This window comes from Seriola dumerili, unplaced genomic scaffold (assembly GCF_002260705.1).
Source record: "Seriola dumerili isolate Sdu_G_001 unplaced genomic scaffold, Sdu_1.0 BDQW01000044.1, whole genome shotgun sequence".
Taxonomy (NCBI): Eukaryota; Metazoa; Chordata; class Actinopteri; order Carangiformes; family Carangidae; genus Seriola; species Seriola dumerili.
Genome location: NW_019174299.1, coordinates 7,623,869 through 7,651,218, shown reverse-complemented (window position 1 = coordinate 7,651,218; position 27,350 = coordinate 7,623,869). Strand labels below are relative to the sequence as shown.

Genomic DNA, 27,350 nt, shown 5'->3' with positions numbered 1-27,350 from the left:
TACTGGCGGTTTATGCTGCACCTGCTTTGGTGCTAACTGTTTCTGGTGAGAGAACAGAAACAGTGCAAAAGGCAGAACGACTAGAACAACAGCAAAAAAAAAAGACAGAAAGAAAGAATTTAAACAACACTTAAATAGAAAGCAAATTCTATTATTTGCACCAAGAAAAGCAAATAATACTATTTGATATTTATAGCCTGGTATTGTTTAGCACATATTTGAAATGGGTTGAAGCAATAACTCATGTGTGTGTAAATAATTCAGTGGCTGGTTTTGTGGTTCTCTTGGCTGGTTCTGATATCCTCCAGTCTCACTCTGTTCTTGAAGTGAATGTGGTTGCATGCTGCTGATATCCGTCTCTGTTTAAAGCTGTTTGGACATTTTGCAGATGGGTTCACTGTTCAACAATCAGCATTAATGTTAACGATGGCTCACAGAGATCTGTCAGGCCTGTAGAGGAGTGATCTTTGCCTCAGGATACTCCTGATACTGCATCAGGAGTATCAGGTGCTATTGTTATTCATTGTTAGGGGCAGTGCTGATGTTGTTAGGGGTCTGGTTGGGCAGGGAGGAGCGCTGTCAATTAACATGTGAGTGTATTTTTATTACTACTGCTAGTTATAATAATAACAACAACAATAATAATATTTTTTATTATTATTGTTATTGTTATTATTACTAGTATGTGTAAACCAATAAAATAAAAGCCTGGATGTTTGACCCCTGGTTTGACGTACTCTACATCCCTTCAACAGGTCCATGGATCAGTCAAAACAGGTTACTAGGCCATAACATATTAATTCACTTAAATATGTTATCATGAACAGAAAACCACCACCATCAACCAAGACAACAGGTTTTTTTTCCCCCCGTGAACAGCACACACTGCCACATGCTTAGTTTGATTTTTATATAGCTATGTTATGCTTCAAAATAACATCTGTAACATCTGTAAAATGTTATTCTGAGGCTACAAAGACAATCCTGTGTCGTTCCTGGAGAGCAGTGGCAAACACCAGTTTATCTGTTTAACTTGACATGTATTAAGTAGAGCTGTGACGCTCTTGAACTGTTTTCAGATTTATTTATGTATGTCAGGTTTAGGAGTGTTAAGGACCCAAATTCAGACAAAATTGGTGGAAAAATTGTATTTTATTAACAAAAACAGTCACTTACGACCGATTCAAAAAACACTGCAAAACTGCAAAAATCCACACTGAAGAAAAATAGGAGTACAACAGAAGTAAAACAGAGGGACTGACACAGACAACAGGGAGCATAGAGACTAAATACACACAAGGAAGGCAAGGGTAGTAGAACACAGGTGAAACACATTAGGGTGGGGCAGAGAATCTCAAAGGAGGGAAACAGGACAAAGACAGGAAGTAAAATAACCACAAGATACACAAGTGAAGTAAATAAAAAAAAAAAAAAGAAAAAAAAAAAGGAAATCAACCAAAGATCCAAACATAAAGAGTCAATGGAAATAGTCCTGTCAGGGCAAACCATGACTATTTAGCTGAATTTGCACCCAAACAGCGTTTACACGAGTCACAGCTGAACAGATTCAAGCAAACTGCTCAGGAAGTGACTGAAAGCAGAATGTGTGTCTTCAAAAGAAAAGCAGGCTCCTCATGCATAGGTATCTGACCTGAGGCTTGTGAGGACCTGAGACTTGACTTGGACTCCTCTGATGTAAGATTTGACATATGTGAGATGTGACTGGACTTTAGACTTGAAAGAGAAACAACAATGAATTTTGACTCAGTAAATTCCTGCAACAATGGAAAATAAATAGACTTAGCTTTGCACATGTCATATTTAACTTAAATACTGTCGATAAAGGAGCTTCTTAATAACAGATATTCATAGGCAAAAAGCAATGTTACCATATATACAACTTACAGTATGTATTATGTAACGTGATATTGAAGAACTATTATTAATCCCTCTCTGTCTGTTTCTCTGTAGATGGGAGGCACCATGTACAACACAGGGAAGCATGTGTCCCTGCGGCCGGACAAAGCCCACCTGGTGAACATCTCCGGGGGTCCGCTGGGATACAGCTACCGGCTGGAGGAGGTCCGCCTCCACTTCGGGAGCGAGGACTCCCAGGGATCAGAGCACCTCCTCAATGGACAGGGCTTTCCTGGAGAGGTGAGAGACAACACGGAGACACACATAATAAGACGATGGTTAGACGATCATGTTATCTCAGATGAACACACACCTGCATGTACAAACACAGGGAGATACACATACACACACACACACACACACGCATGCATGCGCACACGCACGCGCACGCACACACACACACACACACACACACACAGCTCTTATAGTAAGAGTAAGTTATTCTGAAACAGTCATCTCTCATTAAGAAACTTTTCATGTGAACAATCTGGTTGTCAGAGCTCATCTTGTTATCCATCATGAAAGCAATTCAAACCTGTTTTTCAAATTTGGAAAAGCAAAGTTTTCTCTTGTCTCTGTGGACTCTGAGGCTGTGTCGAGATTCCCTCGGATTTTGCAGGGATCACAACTCTGCATTTGTTTTACAAATCCAACGTCTCCAGAGAGACACACCGAGATGTTAAAAAAATAGCTTTTAAACTTTTCAGATGCTTCACGCTCTTCTTATGCAGATTGGGTTTGTGGCTCTACATCTGTCAGAGATGTTCGGAAGAAAAATAATCTCATTGGTTGAGTCAAAATTCAATGGACAGAGCAAGAGAACTACAACTTTGTAAAGTTTGTGAAGCCTGCAAACAAAGAAAATCTAAAAACTCTGGGTTTATTTTGGATTCTCCCAATGAGTCCTGAGGCCAGTGGAGTGGTCTTCACGCACCCGAGCACAGTCATGTTGTCTCAATCAATGGTTCTCAACCTGGGGTCGGGACCAACCGGGGGGTCTCAAGATTTTTTGGGGGCAACTTGGTTTTCAAAAATAAATAAATAGAAATTCATATTTTTTGAGAATAATTTTACCATTGAATCTCCCACACCATTGTTATGATGTAGTCATTATAAGATAGATCTGAGCGAGTGAGTGAAATTAGGGCGCAGTTGTCTCCTCCAGCTGGACTGGCACAGTGAGAGTGAAACAACGTAAGTTAACTACTACAAAGTGGCTGAATGTGGAGCGTTGCAGCTTGTGTAAAGACGTCTACCAGCTCAGGAAGAGACCAAGAGGAGATACGTGGAAGTGGGCCAACTTAAAGTAACGTTACATTGTTAAGTTCAACTGAAAAACGTAAGGTGACTTGGCCTCCGACAGCGTCACAAGGTCAGAATTGCAAGCTTTGTTCACGTCTGGTAGCTGCCATGTGTGATAGTAACTGCTGGGATGAGGAGCAGACAGATGTGTGTTTTCAGCAGAGGGTCGCTCAGTCTTCCACTGCTATGAAGTGTGTGTCCTGTACACGATGCGGGTCACTGCAGTGTGTTTCAAAGGTGAGTTGAGATAGAGGTGGCTGGACTCTACACCAAATTCTGACCCTGCTCTCTGCATGTGGTAGCAGAAAACAGGATCCGTCACATGAGGCGTTGTATCTTTGAGAACCTTATGACCCATAGTTATGTTAGTGGTTAATGGTTAATGGTCAGTGGTCGTAGTAATTATGACAGGAGCAAAGAGAAAAGTGCGGTGACAGAGTATAAATAGAGATAAAGTCCACGTCAGGAGGAAGTTCTGGTGGAAGGGTGGGTCAACAAAACAGTCCTCGTGACAACCGAGGTCCGTTACGCCTGCCTCCATGGAGACGAAATTGCAGGAGACACTCTAATGGGTTGTTTAGGTTGGAGGACTGGTTAGTATCTTCTTCTTCTGTGCAGTGTTTAAGGGCCTTCACCAGCTGTAGCCTCACTAAACTGTTCCTGGCTGACAGAATAAGAACCTGCTGGTCTACTGCTGCTGTAACCCATCCCATCAAGATTTGATGTGTTTGTTCAGAGATGCTCTTCTGCATAGAACTGTTGTAACCCGTGTTGTTATCTGAGTTATTGTCGCCTTTCTGTTAGCTTGAACCAGTCTGGCCATTCTCCTCTGACTTCTCTTTAACAAGATTTTTTGCCTTAAAAACTGCTGCTCACTGGATGATTTTTTTTTTTGTATTCCACATAATTATCTGTAAACTCTACAGACTGTTGTGTGGGAAAATCCCAGGAGATCTGCGGTTTCTCAGAAGCTCAAATCAGCCCCGTCTGGCACCAGCATCCCACGCTCAAAGTCACTTTTTCTTCCCCATTCTGGTGTTCGGTCTGAACAGCAAATTAACCTTTTGACCATTGCTGAATGCTTTTATGTGCCACATGATTGGCTGATTAGATATTTGCATTCACAAGCAGGTGTGCAGGTGTACATACAGATTACACTCACATCCTTTTGGAACCACATGGGTACTAGACTAACCCTAACCCATGGTGGTAAAATAAGATCCGTATAATTTGGTCAAAAGAAAGAGATAAAGGATACAAGTGATTGAAATTAGTTTGTTTTCCGGGGGGGGGGGGGGCGGGGGCCTCACCATTAATTCAGATGGTCCAGGCATTTTCACATCCAGCAGACACAAGGCCACATTAGCATTCCTTTGAAGTCATGTTTCTGGCTACTTGATGAGGAAAGTTTTAAAATTCACCCTCCTTTTAGCTCTGTTTTAGTCCCCTCCATCTCCTGAGAAAAAATCTCTCTTTTTGTAGCTGTTAACTGCTTCACTGTGTTCACCAGCTTGTCCCTAACTGTGTCTCGTGTCAGGTATGTGTCACAGTCTGCTCTGCCCCTCTCCTGCTCTGCTGCTCAGCCACACCCCTCATCAGCCTAACTGCTTACACCTGCTGCTCTCCCCTGCTCCCCATCTCCAATCAAGCCAGTAGATATGCAGCTTCACTCCCCTCACTCTTTGCCAGATTGTCTTCGCTCTCGTGCGTGACTCTCCAGCACTTGTTCCCGGACTGCTTACCCGGTATCGACCCGACTTGCCTCCGACCTTCGCCTCACGTCTCAGCCCCGGGTGAATCCACCAGCCTTCTGTCCCCGACTACGAGTATTGCCAGCCTGTTTTCTGTTCCTCGTCTGCCTGTGGCTGGTTGGCACTCAGCCTGTTCCTGCTCCGCCAAGAGACCCACCTTATCAGCTTCGCCTCGCCAGCTCACCTCCTCTGGTGACGTCAGCCCCACCGACTCCGTCTCAAGGTCCGGATCCACACCCCGCCATACTCACCTGAATCCAGTTCTCTGCTGCCATCCTCGGGTTAGCTGTGTATCTGTTTTGATCTGCTAAATAAAGACTATTTCCAGACTAAAACCTGGTTCACTTGTGCTGCTATTGGGTTCTCTCCATACTCGTTACAGTATGTACAGTGTGTTTATCACAGCTTTTGCCTGCTGTTTCACATTACTCATCAAATTGATCCATTTTAACATATAAATATTAATTAGTTCAGCTGGGGAAATATTGTGGTCGTGTTTAGAAGAAACCAACATTGACTGTTGCTAGGAAACAAGATGCAACCAGAGGTCTATCATGTCAAATTCTCCTTTCCACTAAAAGGCCGTGTGGTGCTATAAAAAATGTATGGTACTGACATGTACTTCATACACATTACTGAGACAGCGGACCGCAGGACATGTCCTCCCCTATGTATGAAATTTGTTGTTGTAGGTATTTGAACAAACAGGTCATGAGTCTGAAATATGTGAACACTTCAAGTTGTTCAAAATATGTACTGTTAGAAGTTAAAAGGAGGTTTTGAAATGTAGCTTTACTTGGTTGGTTGGTTGTTTGTTTGGCTGGCTGGCTGGTTGGTTAGCTGATTGGTTGGTTGGTTAGCTGGCTGGGTAGTAGGTTGGTTGGTTTATAAATAACATGGAAATGTAGAAGGAATTTATTTAAATGTAATCTCTAGTTCTAATGCTTGGTCATACCTGCATTTAAAATGGAAATTTTTGTGGTGTAGTTCACTGTGACCATTGACCAATAGCAAGCTGTACATTTTGATAAGTGAAGGTGACCAGGTAAAGAAGTGTACCAAAAGTGCATAGTAAGAGCTTAGAGTTAGAAATGTTAGGGTGTAAGAAGTGTTAGGAGAGGAGGTGCTGAGTCTTCAACATTGTTGACAGGTTGCAGGGACGTCCCGGTTCTGATAGGATTCAGTAGCTTCTTCCACCATCAGGGAAGCACGGATGAGAAGCCCTCTACACAGCGCTGACCTTTCAGAGTCGAGAGGCCAAGAGTCCAAAATGGAGGAAGCCACTCTGCCTATTTCTCATTGGCTGAATAAATTCTGTCAAAATGAAACTTCTCCCTATGTTTCTGTATCTTTTCCAGTGTCTTCTATTATCTTAATATCAAATCTTTCTTTTAGACTCTTGATTCTATTATTTCATCATATATTTGGAATAATAAATGTTCCTGATCGTGGAAAACTTGAGTCAGTGACCAAAACCTACAAGGGGGATGGCTTCTCCTAACTTCTATTTTACTATTGAGCTGCAAGTACCTGCTGCTTGTCTTACTGGATTAATTTTCATCTACCTTCATGTCCAGCTTGGGTTGCTATGGAAACGACATTGAGTGCCCAGTGTCAGCTATGAGAACTGCATGAGAACAGGATCTAGATTTTAATTTTTCAGATGACATTTGGGGCCTGGCCCTGAGCAAGATACACCCCTCTGCTACATGCACTTATCCAGTTCAGGGTTAGTTCATTATACTCCTTCACACTCTTTCATGTGTTCTGGTTGTTTCTTCCCAAGTTGTTTTTTGGAAATCAGTCTTCTAAAACTTTTCTGAAATTTGACAATGTCCCATTGAGCCTAGCCCTCTGACTGCTGTATTTGATGTCCCCCCAACAAATTGATTTTGCCCCAGACCAAACAAGGTGAGGTAGCCTTCATCTCTTTACTGACTCGATGAGCTATACTACTCAAATGCAGAAATACTGCCCCTCCCTCTCATTCCCACCGGACTAGGAATGATATGGGATGTTTTAAACTTGAAAAAAAGTTATTCTACTCAAAAGCCACTGACTGAGAATTATAAAGTATGGAGTCTTTTTTCTATTTTTTATTTTTTAATAAACCTGAGACTGTTGTCTCCGAGTAACTTAGTTACTCTCTTTTTATCATTATTATTTATTATTTTATTTATATGAATTGCAGCTTTCCTTTTTTGTAACAACTTTATTGGTAAAAATATATAAAAAAATAAAATATATAAGAAAAGGAAAAAGATAAAAAACATTATAGTAATGTAAAATAGTTTAAAATTATATAGTAGTGATATTGTGACAATGTATTATTTATATATTTTACACAATATAATTTTAAATATATCATTATACTATAATAATATAATATACATATGATTATATAACATATTTCATTGAATTGAAATTTTCATATGCAATCATTCTGGTCATTGTCTTTTATGGGTTAATATACGATTGTGTGTGCAGGGTTAAGTTCTATGCATGTGTTTGTTTGATGTACTTGGTGTTGGGTTTAAAGTAAAAATGTAACTTATGCAACATGAATAGGGTTGGGGTTAGTGTTCTACTATATCTTATCTTTGTTGCATCATTCACTTTAATTTAACCTCCTCAGAGTAAAATCTACTCTGCAACAGTTCCATGGTTTACACCACACAATAATGACAAGAGTCAATAGTACAAATACATATTTTCAATCAACTGTGTGAACTTACTGTCCCACTAGTGACTGAGCTAACGAGTCTGCTAACAAACTGTTAGCTTGCAGCCTTTTCCTTCTTCAGTAACACTTCACTGAATGAATTCCCTATTGATCCAGCACCAGGGTCCAGATTTTCCTTTAGACATCAGAGTGTGGTCCTGCATGTAGCCCAATAACACTGTTTCACTACATTTCGATTCATGGATCGTGCCTGTAAGTGGATTTAAACCAAGGACCTTCTTGCTATGAGGAGACAATACTAACCACTGTGTATAGCCTTAATTTTTTCCACCAAATTAAAACTGAAAAAAACTAAAGTACAACTGACGCTTGAAGCTGAAAGAAAAAAGAAGCACTGAGAGTGCAATGAGGGCATAAAACCAAGATTAAAAAACACACTGAAAGCATTGCAATAGCAGTTGCAAATAATTCAGGTTTATACAGGCTCACTAAAACAAATTTTACAGCCAAACACAAAAAGCTCTGATAACAAAGAACTGTGCAGTTTAACAGCAGCAGAGCTGGAAAATATTAGAGGTTTCTTCACAGTGTCTGCACTCATCAGCAAAGACTCTGGACGGACTGAGAGTCAATGACTGTGCAAGGCGAGGGGCACATTACCAGCAAAACTGTATCCATAGATTCTTGTTTTGTAAAATTGCATTAGTGGCCCTGCTACCGGGGATATTATAGTTAACTGAAACTAAACTAACTAAAATAACGAAAACTGAATGTGAATGACATAAAAATAAAAACAAGGTTTTATAAAAAAAAAAATTACTAAAATAAACTAAAGTTATAGAGAAAATGTCTTTGGTTTTCGTCTTTGTCAGTTAATTTCATACCTGGTATTTTGACAGATATGAGCATTTTTAGCTGTATCCGGTGGTGCAGTATCTTACCAGCTTTCTGGCTCTCAGTCTACAACCAGTACATGTGCACGTTAAGTGTATTTATGAGTATTCAAGTCAGGTATTTTATTTATGAGCCACAGAGCTGCAGCTCCTACGACTAGTACAGTCCAGTTTGTTGGTGAGTTCATTTTGAGTTGGTTCATCTGAATGAATCAAACATCTAGACTTTGTTGGGTTTTTGAGTTATTTCATGTTTTTTTCTCTCAGATTGACTCGACCTGCATCTCATCTCAGAAACACAACTACACACATTTACACAAAAACTTGTGTCAACTGTTTACATATTTGTGCCCAGATCTACATTTTCTGTTCTGTTGTTGTTGTTGTTGTTGTTTTTTGTTGTTGTTGTTGTTGCTGTGTCCAGTTGAATTGTTCTGGTTAATGACTGAAACACACAAACACACATCTGTTATATTTTCCTTTTGTGGATGATTGTTCATCTGTCCTCAGTGAATATGTTTTTAAAATGGTTTGATGCTTTGTTGAGTTTTTATTACAGAATATTTTTTCTGACCTTTTTGAATGTCAGCCCTGACCAATACCACAAATTACAAAAAACTAAAATTAACACTAAAGCTAACAAAAAACTAAACTAAAACAGAGCATTTTCCAAAAAATAAAACTAAACTAAACGAGCAAACCTGCTTTAAAAACGAATTAAAATTAAAAAAATTTAAAAACAAGTCAAAATGATGAATAAAAAAATTGCTTCTAATTTATTAATTTATTCATTCTTTAAAATCTTATTTAGGTTTTCAAGCCTGATTGATATTGTAATATTATGTGTCTGTGTTAATTATTTGGTCTGTTTAGTGTAACCGAGTATGTTTATTGATTTTTATCTGGTTATTTATGTCATGTTTTCGATCAATTATAAGAAACAAAATGTAATCAAATAAAAAGAGAAAAATTTTCATCATCATAAATTTTCAACTAACTAACCAGTTTTCATTTGGTTGGTCTATAGCAAATCTTGAAATGTTGTGCTGTCGTGATAGAAAGTGTTAAAAATGAAACATGAAATTTTGAAAATTAATCAGAGCTGCATGATCCTGAAAAAATATCTATTAGTTGCTTGAGTTGCTGTAATTTAGCTTGTAATGCTCTGTGTCGTTGTGTCTCTGTTTCAGGTCCAGCTGATCCATTACAACCAGGATCTGTACGCCAACTTCAGTGAGGCAACGAAGAGCCCTCATGGCATCGCTGTGGTCTCCATATTCATAAAGGTCAGTGTGACCTGCAGGGGAACAGGCTAAGGGTCAGTTAAGAAACAAATACATCTGTTAAAGAGATGATTTGATTAGATGACCACAGAACAGATAGAACAGTGTGTGGGCTTGTTTTCCTATATTGGTGGGGTCTTAAAACTGGGAGCCCACTATACTTGTGGGGACCAATAGCTTTGTGGGGACCAAAGTGCTGGACCCAAGTTTAAATGGCTGTTTGAAGGTTAGACTTGGTTTTAGGGTTAGGGTTAGGCATTCAGGTATGATGGCTAAGATTAGCGCAAGGCGCTGTGGAATGCTTTATGTCTCTGACAGGTCCCCACGAATATAGTAAGACAAAGATGTGAGTACTTCTGCAAATGTGTGTGTGTGTGTGTGTGTGTGTGTGTGTGTGTGTGTGTGTGTGTGTATGTGTGTGTGTGTGTGTGTGTGTGTGTTGTACAGTGGTTTGTGATGAATATTTGATCTCCCTCTCTCTTTGTCATCTCCCAGCTCTCTGAAAACTCCAACGCCTTCCTCAACCGCATGCTCAATAGAGACACAATCACCAGAATCAACTACAAACGTAAGACGCACATACACACACACACACACACACACACACACACACACACACAAACACACACACATATCTCTCTTTCTCTCTGTGTGTCTCTCCTCCCTCTGCCTGTGTTTTGTCCCTAGACAAGTTAATTCTGCTTTGAACGTCTACAGGGCTGTATCTGTTTCGTAGTGTAAATGAGATCTTTAAAAATGCTCCATATGATCTTCAACACTGTTTGCTTCATAGTATGAGATGATTATAGCAACTCTTGGTTCTATTTTCTCCTCTGTCCAATGAACTCTTGGTGTCAAACGGGCCCCTCTTTGGCTGTTACAATGCCTTAGATAAAGTGGGAGAATGTGAATTTCTGAAGCTGTGAGTTGTTGTGAGGTGAATCCTTGTAACTTCAGCTCTGTGCATGTGCTTCAATACTCTTCGAAAAGCTCTCACGTTGCTGTGAGCTATAACTGCTGACAACAGTATGCTAACATGCTCACAGTGACAATACTAACATGCTGATGTTTAGGAAGTATAATGCTTACCATGTTCAGCATTCTGGTTTAGCATGTTAGCATGCTATCATTTGCTAATTGGCGCTGAACACAAAGTATCCTACAGCTGAAGCTGATGGGAACAATACAGTTTATCGGGTATTTGGTCACAACCAAAGTGCTGGACAATTTTATGACATTTTGAAGTTTTCCAATATTTTTCACTTAAAATTATAAATGTAGAACATCATGGTGGCAGAAAAGGAAAAGTCAGAATCATCCTCTGGGACCCATGAACATCTGCACTAAATTTCATTCATCCAGAATAGTTGTTGAGATTTTTCACTCTGGACCAAAGTGGTGGACGGACCAACATCCCTAGAGCCACACCACTACAGTGCTAAATACTAAACATGCTCATCTTGTTTCTCTAGTATCAGAGACAGTTGAGAAGGAGACAGTGCACTTACAATCATTTCCTGTAACTGTGTCACATGGGTTACACCACCGCAGGTCTGAGTCTGGTCACTTAGATTATGATTCTTTCGCCCCATAGTCACAGTCACAGTGACTGATACTCTGTTGACGGATTTTAATTGTTTATAGCTCTGTAAGCACTTAAATGCCCAGTATAGTGCTTATGCATTTTTTTTGATATCTATGTGATTTCCAACAGAGAAATCAGGAAAAAATGATCTTTTGAGACCTGTTTCTGTCTCAGCAACAAACGTAGGAGACAGGAAGTGTACACCATTTCTCCCCATTGGCGCTGCTTGCAATGCATCATCTTTTGTTATAGAGTATTCTTTGCTAGTATACAATTACTTCTTGATAATAGCAGACCTGTCAACGTAACATAAAAATCACAGACAAACACACACACAGGACTTTTACAGTGTTCTCCCTCAGCAGGAAAGCGCTCTTAATTTCACGCGAATCAGTGCCACATCGCCTAAAACTGTCGTCCAACCTCGTTGTCAAGATGTATGACCCTCTGGAGTGTTCCCTCCTGTTAATGGAGCTAAATATAGCAGCGCCACACTGATACACACACACACGGCATCTTGTTTTTGTCACTTAGGAGATCATTACAGTTCCTTATATTAGTCATTAATATTAACCAAGAAATAATAAGCTATAACCACCTTTTTTGGCCACCAGTGTGAAGTTAGTCGCCATAATGTGATTGTGTGATTTGTCTCTGATTACAGTTTTTCTCAGTCGCTTTCATGTAATTCACTCATCAGTAACATCGTTCTCACAACTCTTAATGCAGTTCTCAAAACAGTTAATGCATTTCTCATAACACATAATCACCAGTGCAAAAGCCCAGCCTCTCAACAGATCACTGTCCTGTCACTTATGACACTGTATGGAAATATATATACAAGCCTATGGAAAACAGAACAGTTTTAGCCAAATATTTACTATAATGAAAAAAGTGTTTGGCACTTGATGCAAATATTTATTTTTTAGATGTTTTCATTATATTTTCAATGCAGTGTTTAGTTTTGCAGCAGATTTGTGGCACTTTGCACTTTGTGTGCAATTTTAGTAAATAAATTCACACCATACAGTATATGTATATGTATATACATTACTGTATATATATTTGTGTGTGTGTGTGTGTGTGTGTGTGTGTGTGTGTGTGTGTGTGTGTGTGTGTGTGTGTGTGTATGGCCTTGCTCTCTCATACATATTTGAAGAAAGTTTAAAGTGATTTGATTGAAAACACTAATGCAATGCAGGACTGTATCAAAGTGAGTGGGAGGTCTGTCATTCCATGTGACTAGGGTACAAACTTTTTTTCTGAGTTGTCAGAGTCAGATAAGAAATGCATCAACACAATGAGAAAACGTCTTTAGTAGTGAACTACGTGTGGATACAAAGGAAGCTTGTACAAATACAATAGGAAATGCTAATTAGTGTGGGGAAATGAACTGTTTTGAGAACTGCATTAAGAGTTGTGAGAATGATGTTGCTGACGTGAGAATTGCATCAAAGCAATTGAGAAAAACTGCAATACAAGAGCACACACACTTTCTCTGCTCTAACATAACATTATGCTTTATCTCAGCCAGGCAAATCATTCCTTTTAATTTGTCCAAACATTATACATTTACACAGTGTTCTACATCAACCACACTAACACACACACACACACAGTTCATCTCCTCTTTTTTTCAGAGCCTGAATATAACAGACTTTCACACAACACACTGCAGCACTTCAACACTCTCTTCCTCCCTCTTTCTTCTTCTCCTCTGTTTAGATGATGCGTTCCTATTGATGGGCCTGAACATAGCCGACCTTTACCCTGACACCACACGTTACATCACTTACGAGGGCTCCATCACCATCCCGCCCTGCTATGAGACGTCCACGTGGATCCTCATCAACAAGCCCATCTACGTGACACAGATGCAGGTACGCGAGCGCAGTATACATAAATGTGACATGGGGGAAAAAATAATGGCTGGGGCTAAAAATGTAATTTCTAAATTCCTTGCGTGCACAGGACGCTTTGAATTGCAAATTATGACCTCATAACCTTTAACTGAAGGCATCTGCTTTTTCATGAGTGCTTTAGATAAAAGAGGCTGTAACGGAAATGGAATGAAATGCAGTGTACACACACAAAACCATCTGAATGTTAACTTGCACTTCTATTGCCTCTCAATGTTCTGAGGCTCTGTGAATGTCCTCTTCCTTCATCTGTATCTTGAAACCATCTGTTCTCTAATGTGAATGAAGTAGATTTTAAAGGTGATGTAAAAAACATCATCTGCATGCAGTCACGGTGACAGCTATACATCTAAACATCATAGGTGACCAAAAATCCTCTTTATAGCACAGAAGAGCAGCTGGATTCAAACCTGTTTCTTCAAATCAGGAAGCTCACCAACAAAATGCAGCACAATGCAATCTAGTGCAGCGCTCAGCTGCAATGTAATCAACTGCCATATACCATCTATCATTTACTATCACATTCTTTACTTCCTGTGCTCACTCACTTGTCCTTTGCTCTCACTTGTCTGTCAGCTCTTTCAATCTCTCTTTCATCATCATCGTCCCCTTTCTCCTTCATCTCTCTTTTTCTTTTATTGTTTAGTTTCTTCTTCCTGACGCTTTTCACTCCTGCCGTGGCAGAACTGTGGAACTCTACAACTGCCTTTGTTGTTCTTCATTTGTAATATTTTGTGCAACTAATCAATTGCAGAGTATACAATCTGCTTCCTGTTTACACAGGCTCACGCATGCCCAGTGTACGTGAAAGGTCGTGTTTTATGTGTTTTCATGTGTGTTTTATGGACGGACGTCTGGACGGAGATCGTTTTCGTTTTGAATGTAAAAATGAAAATGAAAACGCAGTAGTATGGACAGAGCCTTAGATCCACAGGAAGATCAGTGCACTGTCGGTAGTAAGGAGCATGTTGGACTGGACTGCTCGAGTGAAGAAGGTTCTCAGCCTGTAAGCAGTAGGGTTGAGACAATAAGAATGAGACTGGTTGCAAGAAAGGAGTTTCCTTCGCAGGGTGTCTGGGATCACCCTTAGGGATGGGATGTGACTCTCAGACATCCAGGAGGAGCTCAGACTGAAACCCTTGCTGCTTTGCAATGGGAGGAGCCAGTTGAGCTGTTCTCTGATTTGGAAGCGTCCTGGACTCCTTGCTCTGAGGGTATTCCTGGCAGGTCCAAATATGAGTTGACAAGCTTGAAAGGTTACACATCCCATCTGGACTGGGAATGCATTGGAATCCTCCAGGAGGAGCTCAAGAAAGTACCTCATGACCTTTCTCTAATGTCTGTACTTTGGTTTCCACTGCAACCTGGACCTGGATCCACTGACTTCCTGTTGGCACCCAGCACACAGTTGAGTGTTTTTCACCCACAAAATAAATCAATCACCTCTGTTGGGTCTGAGCTCTGCCTCACAAGCGGGATGCCATATTTTAGACATTCGGTCGTTTATCAATTTATTGGCTATCATAAATTAGGAAAATATTAATATTAAGTAATAACTGTAAAATGAATTAAAGGCACCAGCCTAAAAAACATAGGCGAAATAACCAATATTGGTTCAGCCTCAAATTATTACTATTAATCTGGAACTCTGATTAACAATTAACTTAATAACTATAACCAAATTACCATATCAACAGTAAGTAAAGGTTGAAGGATTGGACTTCTACTGAGTAGAGGTTGGCAATATTCACCCTTTTGCAACATTAAACACGCCAGTAGTTGTACTTAAAGACATTTATTTACAATAGTACAGAGCAAAAGACAATGTCTAATCTAAAATATATACAGGTGTGTGTCTGTGTGTATGGGGGTGTGTCTGTGGGGACACAGACAAAGGCAAGATGGCCGATTCAAAATGGTCGCTGTGACCACATGACCTGAACAAAGAGGACTACACAAGATGGTGATAAACAAAGAAACTACTCAAAATGGCTGTTGAGACCACCTGGTGAATGGGGGAGGGAAGGTGTGAGTTTCTTTGTTAGCCTAGCTCATGTAATGTAAAGGTACCAGGTTAGAGGGAGGAGGTTAGCTGCATGCAGGTTCTAGAACTGAGACGTACTACAGGTATGTGTGTGAACATACAAGTACTCAATTAACTCTGTGACTAACCACAACCTAAGCAAACAACAACAAAACATTAACCAACATGTATATGTTCTTTAACAATGGTCAAAAGTTCTGCTGCTTAGCTGTGCCATGCTAGGTGAGGTTTGGCCCAGTCAGTTAACATTGCCCAGTCCTTGGAACAAACAAAGAGGTCTTTTCCAGTGTTGTTGAGGTGTCCAGTGAGTTGGGAGGCTTCCTGGTGGGGTGAAGTCCTGTCTGGCTGTGTGACTTCCACTGTTAGCTGCTGATTCTGGAAAAAAACTTGGTTCACTTTCAGTTAATCCTAAACAGGTCAGTGCTGTTGAGGAAAAGAGTGTTGCAGTCTGCTGTGGGCAGGCCAGCAAGAGAGAGAAGAAAAAGAACAAAGACGGAGATCTGATTTTGTTCGGTGACACCCTGGGGGGTCACATGTCACACACTCGTCCCCAGGTGTGAACAGTGAGGAACTGTGGGGAATTGAGTTCTTTGTCTGTAGAACAGAAGAAACATGTGGTCTCCACTACCTTGAATGTACTAAGTCCCAATACCTCACAGTTGTTCATTTTTAAAATGGAAAACTGCATGTCCATAACATCTATGTATTTATTCTTTTGTGTGGATTTTGGACAATTGTACGTCATCCTATGGCAAAATCGTCTCACAGTCCAGTACTGTTAAGAGTGGCTTGGTAATTAAACTCTTCCTAAACTCTTCCTTAATTAACACATTAAAAAATTACATTATGTCCTCAGGCCTTGCCTTGTTGCAAAAATGAATAGATAAATTAAAAAACTGCTGGACTTCTACACTTCCTGGAACCAGCATTTAGTGGCGATTAACTGCCGGTTAAACCAGAACATGGTGGTTACCTCTTGAATTAAACTAAATTGAGCTAAACTGAATTGTGTCTCAGACTCCACACATTCTCCTTTAACCCTGCACTTGTCCTCCACAGATGCACTCCCTGCGCCTCCTCAGCCAGAATGAGCCCTACAAGATCTTCATGAGCATGAGCGACAACACCCGGCCCACCCAGCCTCTGCTGCAGCGCTGCATCCGAACCAATATCAACTTCAGCAAGCAGGGCCGCGACTGCCCCAATAACCGCGCCCTCCGCCCACAGTACAGAGGTAATACTGAGGATAGAGGGGGAAGGTTGAGAATATGACGAAGTATTCAGCCAAACATCCAGCTCCGTAGTGTTTGACGATACCATGGATCTAGCAAATTGTAATTAGCGTAGCATTAAGCAGCAGGTGAATGGACACAAGTAGTTTGTGTTTTGAATTCATTTACAGACTTGTGTCGAGCAAAGGAAGCCACGTTGTAAACATCGATTCAGAGGAGAAGCTGCAGTGCAGGCAGAGATGAAGCTAAGCTAACAGGCTAGGCTATGAAAATGTAGCTGAGCTAGCCTTCATTTCCAGCAGCACAAGCTGTCCAAGTGTAACAGACTGACTTTTTCATGTTTCTGTGTAAATGCATCACAGATAAAGAAAGTGTCAGAAGAGTGAATGATGAGTGAAATGCTTTCTGTCTTTTCATCTTTACTAATGAACCATTTAATTCACTGAGCAGCTCAGAGGCTACCTGCAGCTACCAACGTCTTTTTAGGTGGAATGATTTCTTGCGTGTTATTCAGTGCATGGCTGACATTTGGAAATCATTCAGTTCACTTTATTTATCAATATTACAACTTTGACCATTTAATTTGTTTTTATTAGCTCTCTTGCATGGCATAAGCTTTAGTGATGATCGGATCGAAGAAAAAACTGGCGTAGTGTTGTTCCGGTGCGCTCTGCCACTCCACCTATGCTTAAGAGTATAGATAGGACAGGGGAAGAAGTGATATCGGATCTTCAGACTTAAAACAGTGTTGATTTAAAAAAAATGCAAGTGGCTGTGTTGACTCGGTTGGTATGTTGCCTCTGGGACCACTGGGAAAATGAAATATAGTGGAGATGGCATATAGTGAACAAATAGCCCAGAATCATTCCTATACACATGCTGTTTAAATAATTTGCTCATAATAATCAAGTAGTCTGTTCACAGTGTTCAATTTGGGTCTTTTCACACATAAAGTTGATTCTGTTGCCTCAGAAAATGGATCCTCTTCTTTGTTTTAATATTTAAAAACCGCATTTCACAGAAAAAAATTGAAAAGCAAACCACTGTAAAAATAGAAACTATCCCCTGATGTATGAAAGTCACAAAGCACCATCTGCAGTGATGTGAAACTGTGAGAAATTGCAGGAAATGAGCAGAACGTTCACTCATCCTGCAGTTAGACTTGACATTTAAGGATGCCTTTCACTGCCACCGCAAGACAGGACGGGTGAATTAATTAAAGTAGTGAAAATGTGATAATTAGCCACAAATCATTTTGTGACAAATTAAGATTTTGACTTTTCCGGTTTTTAGTCTTTGTTTTACATCAGTAGCTTCTATCTAGTTTACTTAGACTCCTAACAGGAAGATATATTAATGTGAAATCCTTCATGTTCTGAATCTGAAATAGGTTTAAGTTAGTTGTTGGTCCTTATGAATATAGAGATACATCTTATCATGAAAGCTGCATCGAGCAGGGAAGGAAGGTTGACTGAGCAGGGCTCTTTGTCAGGCCTGTGTTGAGATTCTCCTTTGAGCAAAAGAAGGGAGAGACACATCTGAAAATAATATGTAAAGTGGAAAAAGTAAGTGAACCATTGGATTTAATAACTGGTGGAACCAATAGCCTCAAACTAGTTCTTCCAGTAGCTGCTCATCAGAGTTGCACAATGTTCAGGAGGAAATTTGGACAATTTTCTCTGCAGTACTGCTTCAGCTCAGTCAGATTCTCAGGATGTCTGGTGTGAGCGGCAGGTCAATCCACAACATCTCTACTGGGTTAAGATGGATTTTCTTAGTTTAGACTTAGTCTTAGTCTCAGTCATTCTGTAATGGATTGAGGCTTCATGCACACTAATACATATTAGTTTTAAAATGCAGTTTTTAAACGCCTGGCCTCCACGCTACTCTTGAGCCCCGAAAACTGAAACCTTTTGAAATGCTGCCGTCCCTATTTCAGTTTGGAAACGCTGGGGTTGGGGTGACCTGATAGCTGAGTGGTTAGGGCGCATACCATGTGAGCACAGGTCCTCTGAGCAGCGAGTCCCTGGTCCGACTTCTGGCCAGCCAGACATCTTGTCACACAAATTCCTGTCTCTCTACACTATCCTGTCAAATTAAGGCATAAAATGGCCAAAAAAGAAAGAAAGCAAAGTCTAAGGATGCATTGTAGGGTGTATGACCAAAAATGGAGACTTTTGGAAACTATGACACAGACCCCCACATGGGTCTCCTGATTAGGTGATCAGTCATGAGTTGCAGGTTGCAAGTGTTTCTGACCTTGTTGTCTTTGCTAGCAGCTGTTCAGTTAAATTCTGCATTTTAACGCTACAACTGTCTTAGGTGTTCCTCGTTCAGAGTATTTTCTGTAACAAACCAACTGTAAAGTAGGCAGTCTGCTTCCTGTTTACACTGGCATGCAAATAACCGGTGTTCAGGAGTGGTCATGTGATATGTGTTTTCAAGTGTGATTGTATGGACGGAGATCGTTTCTGATATGGAGCTAAAACGGTCATCTGGACGGAGATCGTCTTTGTTTTAAAACACTGGTTAAAAATGAATTAACTTTTTATCCATTTGAAATAATAAAATATTTTGGGTTCATTATGAAACTGTGTTGGGACTGATCAGACTGTGACAGAGGACGTCAGTAGAGTAGGTGGTTCTTCATTGTGGCTCAGGACACATTTGTGTTCACACTGCGCGTGATCCAGACCACCTCTGAATGTGGTCTGAGTGATCAGATAATGTTGGCTGCGTTTACACCTGAACTTAGAGCTGACCACTTTTGATTGATCACCTGAGATGGATGTTAACACCAAGTCTGAACAGGGCCTGAGTCTCTGTCCAGAAGAGTCCAGCCGTAGGAACGGCTAAGATACTGCACTGAACCCTCAAACTCCCAGGCCTCAAACTTTAGGATGACACCCTCCACCCCCTCTCTCACACACAGACACACAACCACACACAGATGGGAGTGAGAGGGAGATTATATAATATATAATTTTTTAATAGATGTACATACATAGACAATACACTCCCACACCATATGTGTGTGTGTATATATATTGTCTGTCGGTGCGGATGTAAAATCAGGTATGCGTAGGTGAACTAGTTGGAGTTAAAGAAAAGCTGATACATCACACACACACACACACACACACACACGTGGAAGTGTTGAGTGTAGGAGTTTTGATATCCTTCAGGAGAAATACACTTTCAGCCTCCTTTGTGTCCTGTGAATATCTTTGTTACTGATCTGCTCTCCACAGCATCAATGGTTTTCATGGACTTTCCTTCCTTTTGATAATGGCTCGTTACAAAACAGAGCCCCAACCGAAGTGTCTCTGTTCAAGGTCAAAGAGCACAGAGGACACAGTGGCACTGAGTTGTCTGAAACTACTCTTAGAAAATAGGATGAGACTTTATGAAAAAAATTAAAGAGAGACTGGCTGAGGGAAGAATGAGAATAGAGCCCAGACCGAGAGTAAACATATTCTGCACAGTCCTAGTGAACATTTGCAGATATAATATGCGGACCTAATTAAAATTGAGCTGGACGAGACGTTAGAAAAATGTTTAGTTATATCACAGGTTCTGGCTACAACATCATATCCAGGGCAGCTGTGGCTCAGCAGGTAGAGCGGGTCGTCCACTAATCAGTGGTTAGATCCCCAGCTCCTTCAGTCCACATGTTAAAGTGAACTGAACCCCAAATTATCCCTGATGTATCATCAGTGTGTGAGTGTGTGTGATAGAATAGTGCTTAACAAGGTTGTGAGCAAATGGGTGAATATGACTTGTAGTGTAAAGAGCTTTAAGTGGTGGTAAGACTAGAATAGTGCAGTGCATTAGCCCCATTGACATGTGGAGTCAGGTACTGTAGATGTAGGCAGTGCTGAGGAGAGAAACAAACAGATAATAAAGGAAAATACACATAACTGCAATAAATGTGTGAAGTTCAACCTATGGTATATTAAATTGGATTCTCGAATTCTCGTTGAAATTATGACGCAAACAGAAAACTGAGAGCTGGGGATGTTATGACTGTGGTGCCATCAGATTAGTTTCTCATTATATTGTTATTGTGTTATTCTGTTGTTTGAATAACTAACAAGCAACTAACAGCCAAATGCTGCAGGCAAAGCTGGGATCAGTCAGAAGCAAACTTCATAAGATTATGCAAAACAAACACAGTCTGATCTCTGGAACATCGTCTTAAACTGTGGCAGATCTGTTAGTGGACTCTGGCGTGCTGGTTGGAAACCGAGTGCTCATTGACTTCTTATCTGTCCCAGTCTTCAACTAGACTCCATCCATCCATCCATCCATCCATCCATCCATCCATCCATCCATCCAACTTCCTTCACTTACTGAGGTTGGGTCACAGTGGCAGCAAAGTCAAGCAAAGTAGTTCAGATCTACCTCAAGGCCTCCTACCAGTTGGACGTGCCTGGAAGACCTACAATGGAAGGGGGCATCCAGGAGGCATCCTAACATGCCTGAGCCACCTCCTTACCCTATCTCTAAGGCTGAGTCGAGCCACCCTGCAGAGGAAACTCATTTCAGCCACTACCCGGGTCACTACCCAGGGCTCATGACCATAGCTGAGGGTCAGAACGACGGTCATCTGGCAAATCCGTCTGTTGATCTCCTGGTTCATCCTATCCTAACTCATGAACAAGACCCCAAGATACCTAAACTCCCTCACCCAAGGCAGACACTGGAATGGACACCAAGAATTAATGTCCTTAACTTAAAGCTACCCTGTGGAGATTTTAGAGATATTGGGTTTTGTTTGTATCTCATGCATGTGTTCAGTGTCACATTATTCCACTGATTGACATTCGGCGGTGGTAATGTTCCAAGAAATAAACCAACATGTCGGCGGGGGGCAGGAAAGAAGAGAAGACTGTGCTAGCTCATAAACATTGATGTCGACAAAACAAGTTTCATAATATTCAAAAGTTTTGAATGTTACACAGTTTGGTGTTATAACGGTGGATGCTCCCCCTGACAGTGCCGGCATAAAGACCCTGAGGCAGCGAGTCAGAGTGAGAGAATTTTCCCTAACAACTATGAACTCTGTGAACTCTATATTCATTCAGACTGAGGCATCATGACACTTAAATGAATGCAACAAGCAACAAGCTCTTAAATCACTTGAGTGTGCCACTTAAATATGAACTCAGCAAGAAAGTGCTGCATTCAGGGAAAACTGGGCCAATCAACAACAGCTAAACCTGTACAACACTGTAACCTGCCCCAGCGAATAAGTGGACATTAGTAATATCCCAGGAGTCTGCAATGATACTCATTGAGTCTACTCATTAATGTTAGACACTGAATCATTACCAAAGATAAGCTCATTGCATATAAACACAGAAAGCCTGCTTATAAAGCTGTAGGATACGTCATGGGGTTACAGTCGGGGTATATATCGTACTGTAGTATTGTGCATAGAGCTGCACATCTCCAGTTCTGGATTGGCAAGCACTGCAAACACTGTGATAAACAAATGGCAACCTCCTCCTCGCTGCAGTTCCTCGACTGGCCACTAGAGTCTGGCTCCAACAGTGAGTCAATCCCCATAGACTCCCATGTTAAAATGTCCAACTTTACAGCAGAAATAAATGATAATTATAATTTCATGTTCACAGTCTGGTACAAAAAACAGTTTTGGTCTCTATTGCTTATTCCCTCTTCCATGACAACTGTACGGGGGGGGGGATTTTTATATAACTCACCTGTTTACATTTTATTAAGGCTTAAAGTTCTGTATAATGAGTGCATGGCCTCTTTGAGTGACAGGTGGGTGAGCGTATGCTTGCCACAAACTGGCATATGCATAAGTCTCAGCTGCACACGCCCCACCGCTTTGCCCATATTTCATGGCAGCGGTGGAGCAAATCACTCTGAGCTTCATAACAGCTCTTCAGGAACCTGTGGGTGACGTCACGGAGGCTACATCCATCTTTATATACAGTCTATGGAAGCAGCCATTAGCTGTAGTTGCAGTTAAGTTGGTGATATTCTCTTGCAGGCACAGCAGTCAAACATTACTGCATTCTCCACAGCATTCTCCACAGAAGTGATAAAGGCGGATAATCAAACAGCAGGCCATAGAGCTGAGGTAAAAACTCTCACAGTCCACAGTGAAGCTACAGAAAGCAGACAGCACACACTGGTGATGAGAGGAACCCTGGTGGAAATAAGCAAATGTATTTCTCTTTCTTTTGGCTCAAGTTATTTTCTCTCCTTCACAGACTTAATCACTCTGAATTTTTCTTCGCCTCTCTTTCACTTTGTTCTTCTCTTGCTCACGCCCATTGATTTCCACGCTGTACTTCCAGTCCTTTTAGTTCAGTCTGGTTTTCTTCATTTGTTAGCAGTGGGCTCTTTGGGCCTTGACACACAAAGTTGTCCTCAATGATCGACTTTGACTGATGAAAAGTTTTGCAATGTTTTACAACTTCTGTTAAAAGTTGTGAACGTGTGCATATGTTCCGTGGCAGCGAGGAGGAAAAATACCCAATTACTCTGCCAGTTTTACACCACTCTGAATCTAGAGTGTGCTTGGAATCCAAAAGGAGATGAGGCAGATGCAGAAAATAAGGAGAAATTGAACTAAATGGTTGGAATTGCTGATTTTCAAGACTCATCAACCAGTCAGAGCTGTTTCTCACTGACTGTGCCAGATTTAACATACTGAAAGGCCAAACTGAGCAAACGTTGTAGCATACACTGCAAAAACTGCAGGTGAGGGTCGGCCATAGATGTTCAAATAAAAGCCAGCTGATAGCTGGGTGTGTCAGGGCTCTTTAAGGATGAGACTGCCTTTATTTGTGTTGCTGTTATCAATAAATCAAATTTTAAAAAACAGCACCCACAATAAATTTATTCTATTAACACATCCTGCCTGAGCAGCCATTGCCTGATATATCTTACCCCTCTGTGCTTCAGAACTCTGTTGTTGTCCAAAACTATTAAATTTGCTGATGCAAATCAGCAGAAAAAAGAAAAGTTATTGAGGATGAAGCTCATTGAATGCTGTATTGAACTTTAGTCAAGTCAATTTTATTTAGATAGTGCTGAATCATAACAGAAGTTGTCTCAGGGCACTTTTCATATAGAGCAGGCCTGGACTGTACTCCCCATAATATTATTTACAGAGACCCAACATTCCCCCGTGAGCAGGCACTTGGCCACAGTGGAAAAGAAAAAACTCCTTTTTAATGGGAAGAAAGCTTGAACAGAACCGGGCTCTGGGTGAGCAGCCATCTGGCTCAACTGGTTGGGTTTAGAGGGGCAGGGTGCTCAGTGCATCATGGGAAGTCTGCCGGAAGGAAGTTCAAGGCAAGCCTGAGTCAGCCCTAACCACAAGTTTAAAAGGTCCCATATACTATAAAGGTGTAGGTTCTATATTAATACTGTGAAAGTATCAAAGTGCCCAGTCCACAGAGAAATTCACACAGCCTGTATTCAGGAACTGACTGACTGGTCAGACTTGAGGTGAGGATAAATGCAGGCAAATACATAAAGATCCTTGATGAAAACAGTGCCCAGAGTGCAAGTGACCTGAGACTGGGGCGATGTTTCACCATCCAGCACAACAAGGAGCAGAAGCATACAGCCAAGACAATACTGGAGTGTCTTCAGGACAAGTCTCTGACTGTCTATGAGCGTCCCAGCCAAAGCCCAGACTTAAACCCCTTAGAACATCTGTGGACAGACCTGAAGATGGCAGCTCACAGATGCTTCCCATCCAATCTGACAGAGCTTGAGAGGATCTGTCAAGAAGAATGAGATAAACTGCCCAAACCCAGGTGTGCAAAGCTTTTGGAGACTTAGCCAAGAAGACTCAAAGCTATAATTGCTCCCAAAGGGGCTTCTGCAAAGAAAAAGTAGTGAATGGTCAACATTTTCTAAAAACATGTTTTCACTTTGTTGTTATGGGTTACTAAATCTAGACTGATGGGCAAACCTGATATTTTTTATCCATTTTAAATTAAATCTATAAGACAATAAAGTGGGCCAAACTGAACGAGACTGAATACTTTCTGAAGATACTGTAAAAAACAAAACAAAAAAAAACTGACATGACTTTCAGACATCTAACAGCTACTTTGAAAAGCTGCTGACAACTTGAAAACAAAGAGAGAGCAAATCAACGAGTTCCCAAATCGGTTGACATGTCCCAGATCCATACAACATACTAATTCTATATAGTGGGTACTACGTATTACATCATAGTAGCAACAGCCACCTGTTACTGAATGTCATTGCCAGTTAAACTTCACAAAGAGAAAGCAAAATGATTTTCTAAATATTTGATATATTTTTCTTTCAGGAGCCTTTTCACTGCCATGCTCAGTTCATTTTGTTTCATATTTTGTGTGTGCACTCACTGTGGATGTACTACATACTCATAACCTGCACAGAGTTAGGAAATAGTATGGAATTGGGACAAAGTTTCAGTCTTTTTTTTCTCCCCTACCTTGCCTCTCATTATCATTTCTCAGGGAAACATTTTATTTTCACTTTATCTTTCTCTTCTCAACTTCTGAAACCTGAGGCACCCCTTTATTCTGTTTCACTGCACTCTGCTTATCCTTTCTGTACTAATTATCTCTTCTCTTCTCTTCTCTTCTCTTCTCTTCTCTTCTCTTCTCTTCTCTTCTCTTCTCTTCTCTTCTCTTCTCTTCTCTTCTCTACCTCAGTGAATCAGTGGCTCCTGAAGTAGGAGATAAAAAGATGTCAAGCTGCAGCGCCGCGAGACGAGAGGCAGGATGCATCTGAGTTTATTTCACACTGCCGATCCAAGCTGAGCTGAACAAGTGGGAGCTGGACTGAGTGCTGTTGAGCTGAGAGACAACTGACAGATAACTTAACCAAACTGATCTCAGCTAAAGCTCCACTGGCCAAACTCCAGACAATCTGCTGTGTTGGCCTCCTACACATCCACGACCTAAACACAGTTCATGCAGGCCAGCACAGTGAGGACACAGATCAGACTTTGAGTCCAAAGTGTGAAATAGACCATGAGGACTCTGATGTGTACATGGTATTATGTTTTTATTTGTTGTGTGAACTCACAAAGACTGGAGATGTAAAGACTCTCAATCATTTTTGTTGGCTGGTGTTCAGGAGGATGGATGTTATCTAAAGACTACAGTACATCCTGTTTGTTGGTGTGACTATCACTTGTCCATATTCAAAACCTTGCTGCAAGGCAATAATGAAAATGATCATCCTCTGATTGGAGGAATTATTACATTTCCACTGATGGTCTGAAGGCCTGGCAACACACAAGCACACAACTGTGTGATGATGTGATGATATAATATGTGACATATGTAGATCTTATGGTTCTGGTATAAAATCATTTATAAGATCATTTTCAAAGAGAATATAAAATGTGTGAATTTAAGATTACATAGCTACAGGAAACAGGAAGTAACTGAAACATTTTACAGTCCTGAAGAGATGGAGTCACTGCAAATCAAGGAGGGATGGGTCACTCATTTTGCATGATTTTGCAATAGTTTACTTCTCTCCCCTCTGCAAATACAAGAGCTAACAGACACAACAAAAATGCTTAACTAAAATTGTGAATGCCTAATTCTTCAAAGCTAATGACCATTCACTTAACCACTTTCCCAAGATTAGCTTTTACAAAACCAGAAAAGACAGGCAAAAGTTTCCTGCTCTAACTGAAGCTCCTGGAAATGTTAGCATTTTTAGCTAATTAGCTTAATTTACTATATCTATTATATAACTCACCTGTTTAAATTTAATTAGGGCTTAAAGTTATGTATAATTGAGGGTGTACTGCTTTGAGTGACAGGTGGGTGAATCAAAGTCTTAGTTCCATTAGCGCCCCACCTTCTTTATCTTTAGGAGGAGTCAGACAGACACTGCCAAGATGGCGACAGTGGAGCAGCTCACTCTGAGCTTCAAAACCACTTTTCAGAAACCTGTGGGTGACTGCATTTGACAGTGTTACATTTGCCAAACCCATTGGTTGTCCTCCATCATAAAATATTATTCACTTGTAAAAGTGAAGCATACTGTTTGAAAATAAAAAAAAAATCATTAAAGCATAAATATAACCTCTATTTTCTTGTCCAAGCGTTTTTCTATAATTAGCTTCAAAACCATTGAAGTGTTATGTTATTTAGATTACATTTCTACCTAAAATGGATTATCTTCTACACTGATCACTTTGCCTGAAAGGTGTAGCTTTAGCCTCAGTCTGTTATCATTATACCATGTCTGAAACACACACTCAAGACCCCTTTTACAGGGTTCTTCTTTTAAAGTGATTCAGCTGGAAATGGTGAAAGCTGAAGACAGTTTTCAAACAACTCACATAGGTCTACCTTCTCCATAAGCTTACGCTGGCTAGTTACAGCTGTCAAAATCTGCCAGTGTCATTTTAGCCGATGAAATCTGCAGTCACCTTCTAGAAGCAAGAAGCCGCCTTTAATTGTGGACCCATTGTTTCAAAAATTACAAAAAATATGTGATACATCTGCTATCATTAACACAGAAAACTTGACAGCTGGAGCAACAACAACTAAGGGGTGGTGGGCTTTAGCGAATGTTCACATGGACAAGACAAAGTTAAACTGCTGTTCAAGTTCGAGGGTGTAATTTCAAAATAAAATGTACATGATTTGAAATCTTGTTGATGATTAAAACTGAAACTGAAAGGAAATCACATTATTATTGATCATGTTATTACAAACCTTGATATTGT

At 40.6% G+C, this 27,350-nt stretch overlaps 1 protein-coding gene across 1 annotated transcript in view; it reads left to right on the top strand.

Moving 5' to 3' along the window:
* The window catches only part of LOC111217662 (carbonic anhydrase-related protein 10-like), a 112,544-nt gene extending 87,195 nt beyond the window's left edge, over positions 1-25,349 (top strand). Inside the window, exons 4-9 of the mRNA XM_022739626.1 lie at positions 1,972-2,157; positions 9,737-9,832; positions 10,325-10,397; positions 13,140-13,294; positions 16,437-16,611; positions 25,309-25,349. Of these exons, the coding sequence (XP_022595347.1) occupies positions 1,972-2,157; positions 9,737-9,832; positions 10,325-10,397; positions 13,140-13,294; positions 16,437-16,611; positions 25,309-25,331 (708 nt within the window). The 3' untranslated portion in view covers positions 25,332-25,349. The remainder of the gene's footprint in view (positions 1-1,971; positions 2,158-9,736; positions 9,833-10,324; positions 10,398-13,139; positions 13,295-16,436; positions 16,612-25,308) is intronic.
* The last annotated feature ends 2,001 nt before the right edge of the window (positions 25,350-27,350 follow it).